This window comes from Tenrec ecaudatus, chromosome 4 (genome assembly GCF_050624435.1).
Source record: "Tenrec ecaudatus isolate mTenEca1 chromosome 4, mTenEca1.hap1, whole genome shotgun sequence".
NCBI lineage: Eukaryota > Metazoa > Chordata > Mammalia > Afrosoricida > Tenrecidae > Tenrec > Tenrec ecaudatus.
The window spans coordinates 86,133,088-86,147,478 of NC_134533.1; the positions used below are offsets into that span (position 1 = coordinate 86,133,088).

At 38.0% G+C, this 14,391-nt stretch overlaps 1 protein-coding gene and 1 non-coding gene across 4 annotated transcripts in view; both read right to left on the reverse strand.

The window, feature by feature from the left end:
• The window catches only part of GRM5 (glutamate metabotropic receptor 5), a 489,044-nt gene extending 487,429 nt beyond the window's left edge, over positions 1-1,615 (reverse strand). For all 3 annotated transcript variants that reach the window (XM_075548701.1, XM_075548700.1, XM_075548699.1), the window contains exon 1: positions 958-1,615. In XM_075548701.1, the coding sequence (XP_075404816.1) occupies positions 958-1,615 (658 nt within the window). The remainder of the gene's footprint in view (positions 1-957) is intronic.
• A 2,023-nt stretch (positions 1,616-3,638) lies between these two features.
• On the reverse strand, positions 3,639-3,776 carry LOC142447771 (small Cajal body-specific RNA 21). Its single transcript, XR_012784423.1, has one exon.
• Between the last annotated feature and the right edge of the window lie 10,615 nt (positions 3,777-14,391).

The following is a 14,391-nucleotide window of genomic DNA, read 5'->3' on the forward strand; positions in this document are numbered from 1 at the left end:
GTGATGAGTTGTATGAGCCCCCAATAAAATGATTAAATAAAGAATGACAAAAAATCCTATCCTAAAGTGCCTTGACTGAGAATGAATGAATAACGTATACAAAAATATTTCAAAGGAGCTGTACATAACATTGCAGAAGAATGTCATCAGCCATCATAAAAAATCCAGCTTTCTTTCCTCACTCTGGTTGAAGATCCAGAAGCAATGAGTTTCCAGGCAAACTGAAAACGAATGACTAAACATTATATTTACCAACTGTATTCTATACAAGGATAAAATCACATTTTTGCCATTTCTAAAACAATTGAGCTTTTAAAACTCGAATCCACATAACTGTAGAAAGTTATAGGGATAGCATATGAATCTAATTTAAAGAAATGTGTATTTTACCTACATATTTTGAATGGGATTCAGCCCTAGAGCTAAATATATCCCTTAAAGTCCAGCTAAAAAGTTATGCTTTGGTATTTAAATATATTGTGAAATATAGTACATTTATATAAACAGTTGTATCAACAAATATGCTACTGAAAATTAGTTTTAAGAAGAAACTATTCGGTAATTTTCTGTAATAGTCTGCCTGGGCTAGAATTGGCTGCTTTCTGGGCCTTCTGTGTCTTTCTATGCACCTCTCTGCATTAAACTAACAGACACTCTGAGCAGCTTTAAACTGCTACAATGTTCCGTGTTCAATGAAGATCTGGGAAATATAAAACCTCTAGTAACAAATACCAGAATCATACCTGTACAGCACGCATACAAACAATGTGATGTAGTACACTTAAAAACAATCTTCATCTTGCTCAGACCTGCCATTAAGGTCCCTTTATTTGTTAGTAAAACTAGGATACCCCAAACAATCCAACGCATATGAAATAATTCACGCTTCGCATATAAAATATGTAACCCAGGATTTACAGAATGCATTGTAAGTCACACTCAGTAAAGGGCACGTACCTTCCGTGTGCACCGCTGACACGTATGTCCAGTTGTACCTCTTCACGATGTCCACCATAGCTCGTGCCTGCTGGGCATCTGAAGGCACCACCCTCATGAAGTACTTGAACAGAGTCTTGTCGCTCAGATCCATGCTTGTTGCTGAGTAAGCAATCTGAGGTATGTTGAAAAGCTGGAGCAAGTTCTGGACCTGAATGGCCACCGAACTGGAGCCCGGGCCAATGACCCCGACGATGGGCTTCTTGGAGCGGAAGGAAGACGTGCCATCCACACAGCGCACCAAGCCCTCTTCCTCTTCTGCAGAAATCAGGGAGTCCCTTATGAACTCAATGCTCTGCTCTAGGGCCACCGCCGAATGCCAGCAGGAGTCTCTGATCTCACAGCCCAGGGTAATGTTGGGCAAGAGAGTGGGGTCCGAGTTGATCCTCTCCAGAGTGTGCAGCATGGCCTCCACTCTCTGGATGCCATACTGCTCGCGGACGGCCCCACACTTCCTCTCATGGACTTTGTCCACCGTGGGCTGGTGATGGACGGAGAAGAGAGCTCCGATGATGATGTCACCTGGCATGTGAGCCACCACTCTCCTCTCGCTGGACGGGGCACTTCCAAGGACATCCTCTTCGCAAAGCAGGACTGCCAGGATCGCCAGAAGGAGCATCTTAGGGAAGGATGTCAAGCGCATAGAGACAGCATGGTGGGGCCAACGGGGAGGAGGGGTCGGAGGGACAGAAGCAATCGATGCCTGTGCTGTGCGGTAAACCAGGAATTGGCCAGCGATTTAGATGTTCTCTCTAAAGGATCAGCACGGCCCCGGGTTCCATTTAGTTAGATATATCCACGTGATCATGGTCTTCCAAACCTGAAAAAAATACAACAAAACAAAACATGGATGCTTTAACTATAGAAGTAGATCTACTTTGAAGAAGCTCCAAAGGCCCCCACTAGAGAGGGCTGTGAATGGTGGTAACTGCCCCATCCCCCCACCCCCCACCCCACCCCCACACAAGGATTCTAAAAGTTTCCTCTCATGTGTCTGTCTTGATAAAACTGCTGCTGTCATCTCTGGATGTTCTCCTATTTAGGTGGATTTCCTATTTTTCATTTGCTCCTCTGGCATACCCAAAGCCAAACCTTCCGCCTGGCGAGGACTGGACTATTGAGAATGTTCTAGAAGCAAAACTGTGTCATGAGGATAAACGCGAGAGAGTATGGACACATCTAAACGTGCTCAGTCTCGGAGGTCTATGGTGGCAGAGGTGCCAATAACTGTTTTGCTTCCATGTTCATTACGCTTTTTTGTTTCGTTCCAAGTTTTCAGTTCGAACATGTACTGATTATGCAATTATAAAACTGAAGTTACCTATAAAACAGTTTAATGTCACTGCCCCAAATGCAATATAAAACAGTCGGAATGATCTAAGCAGGAATAAATCAGTGCTGTGGCTTGTTTACATAGAAGATGGGACAGTGACCCGAGGTCAGGTGGATATTTCCAAGTTGAGTGAACTGCAAGTACAAGAAGGAGGCTGTGCTGTCACTACGGGAAACCCTCTCAAACACACAGCCGGGCATAGAAAAATGAGCATCACATGTTGAGGAACAGGATGCTGAAGTTCGAGGACCACTTTGTGTTAGAAATATTGAGGAACTCATTTTAACCTCTTCATATCGGAGTTTCCTCATCTGAAAAAAAATGGTCATTAAAATAAAACATCAACTATGCAAATGCTTCAACATTGGAATAGGGCTATATATATTCAAACCAAGATAGTTTCTGCTATTAAATTTCCAAGGGCATTCTGTGGCAAGGTAGTGAGAACAAAAAATTCCCTGGCAACCCACTCAGTTCTCCAGAGAGTCTTCAAAGTAATTACAGAGTCCAGTAATCAGTCCTCCTGCCATGATCCAGGAAAATTCCCACATCTCCAATGTTTAAAGGATTGGAAGAAGTTATGTTTGGAAGTATCTTTCCAAGTAGAAATTTGGTAGAACTGTGAACATATTCATCTATTTTCTTCTAAACTCCTCATGAGAAGGAAGTTTTGCTCAAAGTTGGCTACAGCAATTTCTAGCATCATTTGTAAAAGGGTACTGACAAATTAATCATTTAGATTATTTAAAGGGATTGGTAAGTATGTAATCATCATTGCCAGCCTCGGACATCAAATGGTTTTAAATTTTCTGTAGAAGCTTAGAAACCCATCCATTGACTCATTTAACAAATATTTCTGGCATGTCTGTGCTATGACATTCTGCTAGGCATTATATATCCGGGAGTGACAAGGTATAAACATCCCATGTACACATGCAGCATATAGATCCAAAAGAGGAAATGAGATAATAATCAAATGAAAACTAACTACACATCCTGGAAGGCAGCAGCGATCTTAGCATGAAAGAAGAACACCCTCAGGATGCTGACTTACACAGAATGACTAAGGAAAGAGATGCTCAAAGGTGAGTTTCACCTGAGTCGTGATGAACGCAAAAACACATGAAAGGAAAAATTAGGAAAATGAAAAGAAGCCAGTCCACCACGTGAAATGTGAGACTGAGGTATGAAGAATCGAGTGGGTAGTGGCACAGAAAGGACAGGTCATGTCGAATTTCTCAGGTCTTATAAGGAATGTGGATATGATGTATAACAGAAAGAAAGCTGATTGGCACCATTCTTTTTTTTTAAGTGTGAGGCTAGGACAGCCTTGGCGAGGGTCCCTTCTGGAAAGCTGCTCCCAGGGGAGGAAGCCTGGCCTCTCTACTCTAGGCTCATCTGGGGGGAGGTAGAGGTGGCTGAGCCCACTGCCCAGGAAGGTGAGCCAAGCACCATTCTATATACAAACAGAGAATAGATAGTACTGGGGTTCTTGATTATTCTGGATAATGGAATAGAGGAAGCTGATTAGGAAACTTTGATTATTATCTAGGTGATGAAAGAAAATGGCTTGGTTTTACTGGTGGCACTGGACACGGAAAAACAAGAGCAACATTATTACGATGTTCTGATACCTAGAAGTACACTTTGGACTAAACCATGTTCTGAAAATCTGATGAGATTTTACTACCACTTAGTTCATGAAAAAGTTAAAGTTTATGGCTCAAATGCCCACAAAGTATTGTTGCTTTCCTTTAATTGAGCAAAAATTCTGATTAGACCTCAAGGTGAAATATTACCTCCACAGTGTTGTTCATTTGCTCAAGACTTATTTACTGACTATTCTGTACCCCAATCTCTTCTAGACTCTGTGAAAAAATAGTCATATGTTCACCCCCTCATGGAACATATAATCTTAGAAAAGTGGTCACACAATCAACGAGATAAGCAAAATATTGTCTAATAGGCAGTGATAAAGAGCTAAACAGAAAAAGAGAGCAGAGAAGAAAGCAATAGAAATGTGAGCATTCTTTAATAATCTGACCAAAGAAGTAAAAGCTTAAAAAAACAGAATTTAAATAAATAGTTTAAGGCAGCTAAGTGGGTAATGCAAAAATATACAGAACAAAGCGAATCTTAAATAGAAATGCAAACCCCTGCGTGCAGGTTTTTACTTGGTGTGCAGGGAATAGTGAGGATGCTAGGACAGCTATTCAAAGTAAATGAAACCCACTGTTGCGTGGTAATTTTGACTTATCTTGACCCTATATGATGGAATAGAATTGTTCCTTAGGGCTGGAAACTGCAAATATTTATAGGAGCAGATGGCTTCGTCTCTCTCACTCAGAGCTAACTGGTAGGTTTGAACTGTTGACTGTGTTAGCTCCCTGACACTTAATTCACAGCATGACCAGGATTCCTTAGTATAGCTACAAGGGAGTGAAAATGAAGTGAATGGAAGAGATCAATTCTTAGAGGCAATGTGAAACCAGCTGGTTTGGGCTTCTCTGGATTTCAGGAAGATTTTGGCTTTAAAGTTCAATAAGAAAAGGTTCTCCAAAAATGACAGAATTTTTATTTTTAGCACAGGTCAGATTCAGCCATGTGATAACCTATAGCACCAGCATCCCCATCTCACCCCCCACTTATTCACAACCTCAACGAGGATGTGTGACGATGTTCAGCCTTAGAGGCAAAGATGGCAAGACGATATGACATATTTTGGACATATTGTCAGGAGAGGGCAGTCCATGGAGAAGGACATCACGTTTAGTGAAGTAGCAGGGTAACGAACAAGAGGAAGGCCATCAAGGAGGTGAATTGACACAATGGATTCAAGCATGGGAACAATGTGAAGATGGAGCTGGACGGGATAAGGTTTTGTTCTGTTGTACCGAGGGTCACTGTGATTGAAACTAACTCCACGGCCCCTAACAACAACAACAACCTATCTATCCATATCTATAGATCTATGTATGTATGCGAGCGTTCATTGACTATCCATGACGCAATTTACTTAAAAATGTGACTATACTATTCATAATGGAAGGGGAATATGGTGTAAGCCATTTTATTGACATGAGATCAACAGGATTATAAAATTAAATGCAAAGTATTAAACAGTTTAACTGTATACCACCTTATATACAAAAAATGTCTGAAATTCTGCAACAAAAATATTAGTCAGTGAACTTAGTTGTTTAACGCCTGTAAATATGTGTTGACCTCTCACAAGGAAAAATTGTCTTTTATTAACTTTGGTTTAAAGTGCTCACATTTTAATGCTTTTTGGATAAAAACTTCTTTAATTATAAATGAACAAATGAAAAGATGTCAAGCAATAAAATTTAATGATGAGAAAACAATTATAACAAATTTTCTATTTTATTTTTAGATAGAACCTTCATATCTAAATAGTTCAAACCATTTCTATTTTTTCAGAGACTTCATCACAACTAAGCTGCAAAACAATATGTTCTTACATAATCAATAGGGACAAAGAATCAGTCATTTTTGAATTATTGTTGTAAGCTGAAGATTTTTTTTCTCTGGGAATAAAAATGAATGTTCTGTTGTGCCGTTTGGGAGCATTAAATTTATAAACATGTCTAAAGCAATTTCAACATTGGGAAATATGTATTTTGCCTTCAGTCATGGACTCATACATGCCTATTATGGGTAAGTTTGACTTTCTTTAATCTGTACATTTCATTCTCTTTCAGTAATCATATTGTCCCAGTTCTCAGTAAAGTTGGTAGTTCAGTTTTGGAAGAAGGTGACAGGAATTTTTGGATGCCTTCATGCATTCTCTGCATTGCTTAAGGTGAAGATTCTACTTGAAAGAACTTTCCATCATGTTGCTAGATACTTCATATACTATTGCCCTTCGTTTCATACATGATTCAAGCATGTCAATTATAGTGTTGTATTTAGTTAGGTGAAGTTTATCTCTGTCACTCATTTAATATATCTACAACACTTTCATCATTGACTTGTTTCTTTCTAATGCTTCGGTAATAGTGAACTGTTAGTTAAGCAATATTCAGTAGTATTTTTGTTGTTGTTGTGTTTTTGAATTTTCAAATTCTCAGGTCAATGACTGGTAGCAATCTGTGCATGTCTTCAATTTACTTTTGAATCTTGGAGAGCTTAATGCTTCCCATAAAAATGATGCAATAATTATCCATAACTAACATAAATACGCCACATACAACATACATACTCTACTGTTTAAATTTGGTTGACAATGTTTTCAGGTTCCATTTTGGTATCTTTTTGTGTCTGTGCTCCAGCAATATTTTCTAAGATATCTAGAATTTGCATGTATGATTTCAGGATTGAATTTACTGATACAATATGTACTGATCAATGTGTATTCACAAAATACATTCCCACCAAGTCAAAGTCCCATCTTTCTCCACAGAGATGTGCATTACAAAGACATTTTAATACTCAGTGAACAAAATGCATTGCTACTAGGGCTTAAGTTCAGACATGCATAGGTTTATTACAAACACAATATGTTTAAGCATGTCTCAGAGATCAGTTGATGACTGCAGACAAGTCTCTCATTTGGCTTCATTGGTGTGCCTTAAAAAATGTCCAATCAAAGCAGTGGTTTTCAGAGGATCTACTGGACCAGTAAAATTCAAGGTGGAACATTGATCTTAGAAGATTAGAATGACTGTTTTCTCAGATTCTACAGGCATAATCTTGATAGAATTTGTTAAGAATGCAGGATGATAACAGAGGATTGGTAGGACTAAGTATTAAGAAAATTTAAAACTACATGGGGGAGAAAAAGGCCAGAATGATACTGAGTTAACAAATTGTCCATCCTGATAATATATATCCTTATTCTTTGAAGGCAGCAAAGGTAGCACTACAGGAATCTCATTTAGAAACCTTAATTCCCATCTTCTTCACAGCCCTGATGTTCCACCTTCAGGCCTTATTTCCAAAATTCAAAGAATATTTTTTAAAAATAACAATGATTTGAATCCCTCCAAGAAATAAAATTGTCATTTTTGACATGGAAACACAGAATTCTTTGGGAAAGGGCTAGGGAGATGAAAGGCACATCTTCAAAAAATATATAGAGAGAGCTCAAAAATAGATAGCGCTAGATAGAGAATGTGTCAATAACTAATAATGTCACAATTTGATATTTTCAAGGGGTTCTCAAAAGCACTAGCAGCTTCCAGGAGAGAGACTGGGCTTTCTACTATCCTAAACAGTTGCAATTTCAGAAACCTGCAGCAGAGTCACTCTGAGGTAGCAGTGACTTGATGGCAATGAGATGACTCATTAGCAATACTTTTTTACTTACCTTCGTATGTTTTAAGAACTCCCCATAGGTGAGTAGAGGTGGCAAAGTGTAAGTGATAAGTAGGGGTAAGAAATAATCTGCTGCTTCCATCCAGCTAACAATTTGCTACATCTTACAAACTTGAGTGTGTGTTCAGCACTGGTAGGGAAATCAGATATTCACTGTGTACTATAATTTCTTGTTTCATGCCTTCATAAAGTGCTTGCCTGTTATCATTCTTAAACTAGTTTCTTTGATACATGTTAGTAATCCTTATATTATAAGAAGTTGATCTATATGAGAAAGACCAGGAGTGGAAACTATAGGGAAATTGAAATAGCAACTCTTACTAACTTTACTAAAAATAGTTTATCCAACTTTATCACTTACTAGGTTTATTAATTCTTCACTTTGTTTTAGGCAAATAGGATGGGTTGCCCTTCTCTGTGTTATCATATCTTGCGATATGACCTGCAGAAAATGGAGTGAATTGACAACCCATTCAAGTAAACACTATGTTTTGGCATTTTGAGGAGGTCTCAGGAATTCCTTTCATCCTTGAAAAGAGATGTGTAAGTATCGTTATAATTATAGCAACACGTTGTTGCACAGGATTATGTAGAACTGGCATTCTTCATTAATTGGTGACACTAGTTCATTAGTTGGGGAGCCCCTGTGGTGGAGCAGGCTGCTTGGTAAGCAGTAATGACAGCAGTTGGAATGAAGAGCAGCTCCGTGGTAGGAAGAGGAGGCTCTCAGTAATGTACTCCTCTAATGAATTACGGTCTCAGAAACCCACAGGGCATTCCACTCTGATCTATAGAGTTCACTGTGAGTTAGCATCAACTCCATGTCATTAAGATTGATTAAATTTTGTATTTAGTTCATTGAGTCAAAATAATGTCTTTACATCAAAGAACTAAAAATCATATCAGTGGGTGCCCAACCTTCCTGATAGGATCGATGAAGACAAACGTGTGCATAAGCAAATGTGGTGAAGAAAGCTGATGGTGCCCGGCTATCAAAAGGTATAGCATCTGGGGTCTTGGAGGCTCAAAGATAAACCAGTGGCCATCTAGTTCAGAAGCCACAAAGCCCACATGGAAGAAGCACACCAGCCTGTCTGACCACGAGCTGTCGAAGGGACCAGGTATCAAGCACCAAGGAACAAAACATCATATCATTGTAAATGTGTGAGTGCAGAGTGGAGATTCAGTAATGGGTGAGTGCAGAGTGAATATTCAAAGTCCATCGGCAGCCAACCGGACACCCCCTTACTGAAGGGTTGTGGGGAGGAGATGAGCCAGTCAGGGTGCAGGGTAGCAATGAAGAAACATATAACTTTCCTCTAGTTCTTAAATACTTCCTCCCCTCCACTATCATGATCCCAATTCTACCTTACAAATCTGGCTAGACCAGAGGATATGCATTGGTACAGATAGCAACTGGAAACACAAGGAATCCAGGACAGATGACTCCTTCAGGACCAGTGATGGGAGTGGCGATGCCTGGAGGGTGGAGGCAATGTGGAATAGAAAGGGGGGACTGATTACAAGAATCTACATATAGCCTCCCCTGGGGGATGGACAGCAGAGAAGAGGGTAGGGGGATATATCAGACAGTGTAATATATGACAAAATAATAACAATTTATGAATTATGAAGAGTTCATGAGGTAGGGGGAGTAGGGAGGGAGGGGGTAAATGAGCAGCTGATATTAAGGACTCAAGTGGAAGGCAAATGTGAGAATGATGATGGCAACAAATGTACATATGCACTTGACACAATAGATGCATGTCTGGATAGTGATAAGAATTGTACGAGCCCCCAATAAAATGATTTTTTTTTAAATCATGACTTTAAGGAAAATTAAAATCATGTCATTTGTTTAAGTATAACCATCTAAAATGTCTGTGAATTGAACTATTTTTATGTTTATCACTCATATTTGGGTTTCACCAATTGCTGTAACAAACTGAGAATTAAATGATTAAAAACTAAATAATTCATAGACAATAAACCAATTTACAAGGTCACTTGATGGAGAGAATACAGCAGCTACTTCATCTGATCATTTTCCCCACAAACTGTATGCACTAGAGATAGACTCTGGCTATGGAGCTTCTATTGTTTATCATCCAGCTATTTTTGACTGAAATTTTCAAAATGTCCACTATGCTACAGAGGCTCAAACAAAGCAACAGTTATTAGAATAGTGCAAGACCAGACGATGGTTAATTCTGCTGTACAAAATCATGGGGTGGAACTAAGCTAACAGCAACCACAAACAACTTACAGGGCCACCGTGACTCTCAATGGACTGAAGGGCACATGAGGACAACGTCAAGTGTGTTAGATGCCTAGGCTGGACGTAGACGCTCTTACTATCACAAAGTTGAATGTTACTTATACTTTTTAAAGTATTTCATGAATCAAATATCCAAACAGGTTATGGATGTGATTCCTTTGCACAGTTTAGAAACTTTCACTTAGTTTTTCAAAGATGGTGCCAATTCCAATCTCTATTACTCAAGGCTTTCTCCTACCTTCATCTATGAGGGGTACTACACAAGGTTTTTGTTTTAGTTTCCCAATAACCTGCTCTATGCCGGTTCATGGGTGATGATCTCTCTCCTTCGCAAGTTCACTATGAAGTTTCTTTACTATTGTAACAAAGACGTGGTAAAAGAAAAGGGAAATAATAATGACATGATACTTTTATTTTCAGTGTTCTTTCCATTACATGTGGTGTGCGTGAGTGTGCGTGAGTGTGCGTGAGTGTGTGTGTGGGGTGTGTGTGTGTGTTTTACTGGTATCTTGCCACAAGTTCGTAATTTTTAGAACCACTAGAATACTTTATTTAATGATAAAATTCTGGATTAACAGCTTAATAAATTAATCACTACCTCATTATAGGCAAGAGCGACCTTGCTTTAGTGTATGTTAAAGTATTGGGCTTCAGATCCCCAGAGGGTGTCATGCTATATCTCATAAGAGCTTAAAGAGGAGACACTGGTGTATAGGATTTTCCCTAAGTGGTCATCAGCATTGCAGCCAGATACACAATTCACACTGTCTTTTATTTTCAACGGTCTTCTCAAACACTGACCATCTTACTGGCACAGATGTCTCTTATATAACTAAATCCCCACAAAAGCAAATCACACAGCTCAGGACATCAGCACTAAAATGATTCCTTTTGCTTGAGCAATAGCTTCATCACAGTGTGGGTGTCACTATTGTATATGTCATGGATGCCTTTGATATAATTTCATGCAAACAAGTGTATGTGCCAGATAAGAAGCATCCATGCTGTAACGATGCTGAGAGCTTATAGTCTGAGAAAAGCTCCCATCGTTGCCGCTATTTGAAGCATTCATCTGTGACCTTGTGAGCAATAAAATCCAGCACCTCTTCTGTTTAACCCAGGATAAAGAACAGGTCATATTTTACTTATGCCTCCCACCTCTTCACAATTAAGATTCAAAAACTAGTATTGTAAATACTGAATTCTATAATTTTATGCATTAATGAAAGAGTGCTAACAGTAGGAAAAAGTTTCTAAAATCATTGTAAATCATTTAAAAAGTAGTTGAGTAGTCCATAAAGGCCTGACACAGTCTTCAGTGGGAGAGCAATAAAAATGATGCAACCCACCATGAATGAGCCATCAATTCCAGTAAAGATTTACATATCATATTATGTAATACGTAAAGATTTACATATTACATTAAAAGTGAAGAGTCTTGCCAAAAGCATCATGCCTAGAACCAATGTGGTGCGTGCTATGTTACCTATTCTTAGATGCGTGAAGAAGTTTTGCGTTTCTGTAACTGGATCTCTATTTATTAATGAACCCCAATGAAACCCACTGCCATGAAGTTGGAACAACTCTATATAGTGCTTCCTTGGCTTTGTAAATCTTTACTGGAGCAGATAGTGGCTGGTAGGTTTGAACCATCAACCTCGGGATTAACAGTTCAATACTTGCCCCAAAGTGCACCAGGGCACTTATTAATAATACTATTTATTGAGTGTCTATCTTGTGTTAAATAGTACTTGTTGTTGGAGGAAGACGAAGGAGAAAGATGAAGCTGTCTGCTACTGTAAATATTTATTTTCTCTGAAACCATTTCTGTCCTATATGGTGTAGCAACTCTGTGGCAGGGGTACGCTTCAGAAGCCACACTAGCACTCCAGGATAATATAAGCAACTTGGATTACTGGAATTAGCAGGTGAATGTTTTTCATTGTCAACAATACTGACATTTTCGGTACCTATTCTTTGTTGTGGGAGGTGATCCTACAAACTGTAGGATATTTAACAGCAACTTTCATCTGTATAGATTTCAATTAAAATCATCCCACATCTACAGCATCATCAAAGGAGAACCAACTAACAGCCAATGATCTGGCTATATCAGTCTTGCAAAGCCTTTTCATAAAATCTCCAAAAATAATCCTTAGAAGGTTAGTTTTGAATGGGCTAGTTAGTTGTCTCTAGCTAGATCATCTTCTTTTGAAGTTAGTGATTTTGATTTGAGAAATACAGATTAAACTGTGAGAGTTATGGAATATTTGGCCTTATAATAAATAAGCACAGTTTAGAGTATCCATAAAACATAATAAATGAATGTTAGGAGAGTATTTTATTAAATATTTAGCCATTTTAAAAACTGCTTTAACATTAAGTCCAAAGTTCATTGCAATAAAAGCAAAATAATAATATAAAAATGGATAACTTTTCATAGCAATTTAAATATTAGTTTTCTCAAATTCATATTTTATTGGTTTATCTTGAAATAATTATTATAACATTAAACTATCTTCCTTCTGGGTCTTTCAATAATTAACTGTGTTATAGTGTCTTAAGAAAATTTGGTTTTAAAAATATTTTTCAATTACTTCTGTGCAAAATATTAAGAATGTAAGTAAGTTGTATAATCACTCCAGTGCCTGCTATTACCATTAGTGTCATGGGCTTTTCTTTTTCCTCACAGCAATTATGTTAAAAAATGTGAAGTTGTGGCATATAACTAGAATTATTATAGCAATTAATCTTTATAGAATTCTTCTTAGTTCTAGTATTTGTGCCAACAATTCATCATGACCACTTAGTTTATAAATGACAAAAGCGCATTTCATAAAATGTATAATTTAAAATTCTAAGTCTTTCTTTTAAACTTCCTGAATAGTATGGACTAATTTCATTTTAACTGTGGTCTCAAATTATTTACTTTTTTTCATTGTCACCAAAACATTTGCACACCTATTTTAAATTACTTGAATATGTGAGAACATTAAGTTTTGCACTCTTTTCTGTTATACAGAAAGAAGTCACTGTGAGCTCAAAATAAGTAGAATTCAAAACAGAGGTGTTTCTCTAGGTTTGGAGTCAGTATTCCACTTAAAAGCAGATTCATAAATCAGTTGGTACTGAATTTAAATACCTGCTTTGTCATCTTACAAGATAAGGGACACTGAGCAAGTTGCTTAAATTTTCTTTGCTTCACCTTTTTCATTATCAAAATCCACAGCATAAGAATGGAAAATAATTCATGGAGTGTTGGAAAGATTGACCTCAATGACAGAGGAACCTGGGGAAACTTTGGGTGTCAATAGGCCTGTATCAGGAAGATCTCTATAGCTTAGCACTAGGTAGCTCACCAGAAAGGCATGTTGTTGCAATTACTAGGGACTCTGTGGGGGTCCCTAACAATTCACAACCCTAACAATTCACAGCCCCCCCAAATGGTATGGGGTAGTTGTGCTCTGTCTTACAAAGTCACTATGAGTCAGAACTTAACAGTGGTCGCAACATGCAACAATATGAATAGCAATCATAACTAACATGTATTTAATCATCATTGTGGATCAAGCACTTACATTTGCCCAAACAATTCACCATAACTATCCAATGAGCTTAATTGTGTTAAAACCCATTCCTCACATTAAAGTCAGGAAACTGAGGCATGGCGATGTTAAATAACTTTCACAAAATCACATAGATAGTAAACCACAAAACTCAGGTTTAAACTCAGGCAACCTTCTGCTAAGCCTACACTCTCACATAGCATGAATCCACAACTCACCTCAATAAACCCAAACTCTGATGCTCTGCCACAGCCGACAAAAACAGAGTGTCCTGGGAAACAGTGACTTGGAGTTGCAAATACATCAGGTATACTTATTTTCATTTTCCCCATTGTCTAGTATGTGAAATTGAAAGAAAAAGCCTCAGTATTCCCACACACACAAAGTACGAGGAAATAATTCCATATAGGATTTTATGTAATTTAAATAAAATACTATATTTTATGCTTAGCTTAGTGCCTGAGTGCTGAACAAATGATCATTATTAGAGTAGGGATGAGTCTTCACCAAGTCTTTTGCCTGGTGCTTTCCCCGACAAAAGCTACATATCAATAACAACAACAAAAAGTTGTTATAATTGATAAAATCTAGATTCATAAAGAAATATCACGGTTTACACTCTGATTTCTAAGCTGTGGAACAGTCAGATTCAGGATTCATGTTTTCTTTCCTTGTAATGAAAGCATTTCGTCAACGAACCATGAAAAACCCTTGATACTCCCATTTTCCTACGTTCTTCTAAGTTTCACTTACTGACGAAAGTGGAGAATTTATAATATCTCAGCACTATGAAGCATATGCTGCTGATTACATAAATAGCACATATTTCCACATTGTAGAATATTCCTGCCTTGTGTCAATCTACCACCAGTATGGCTTTA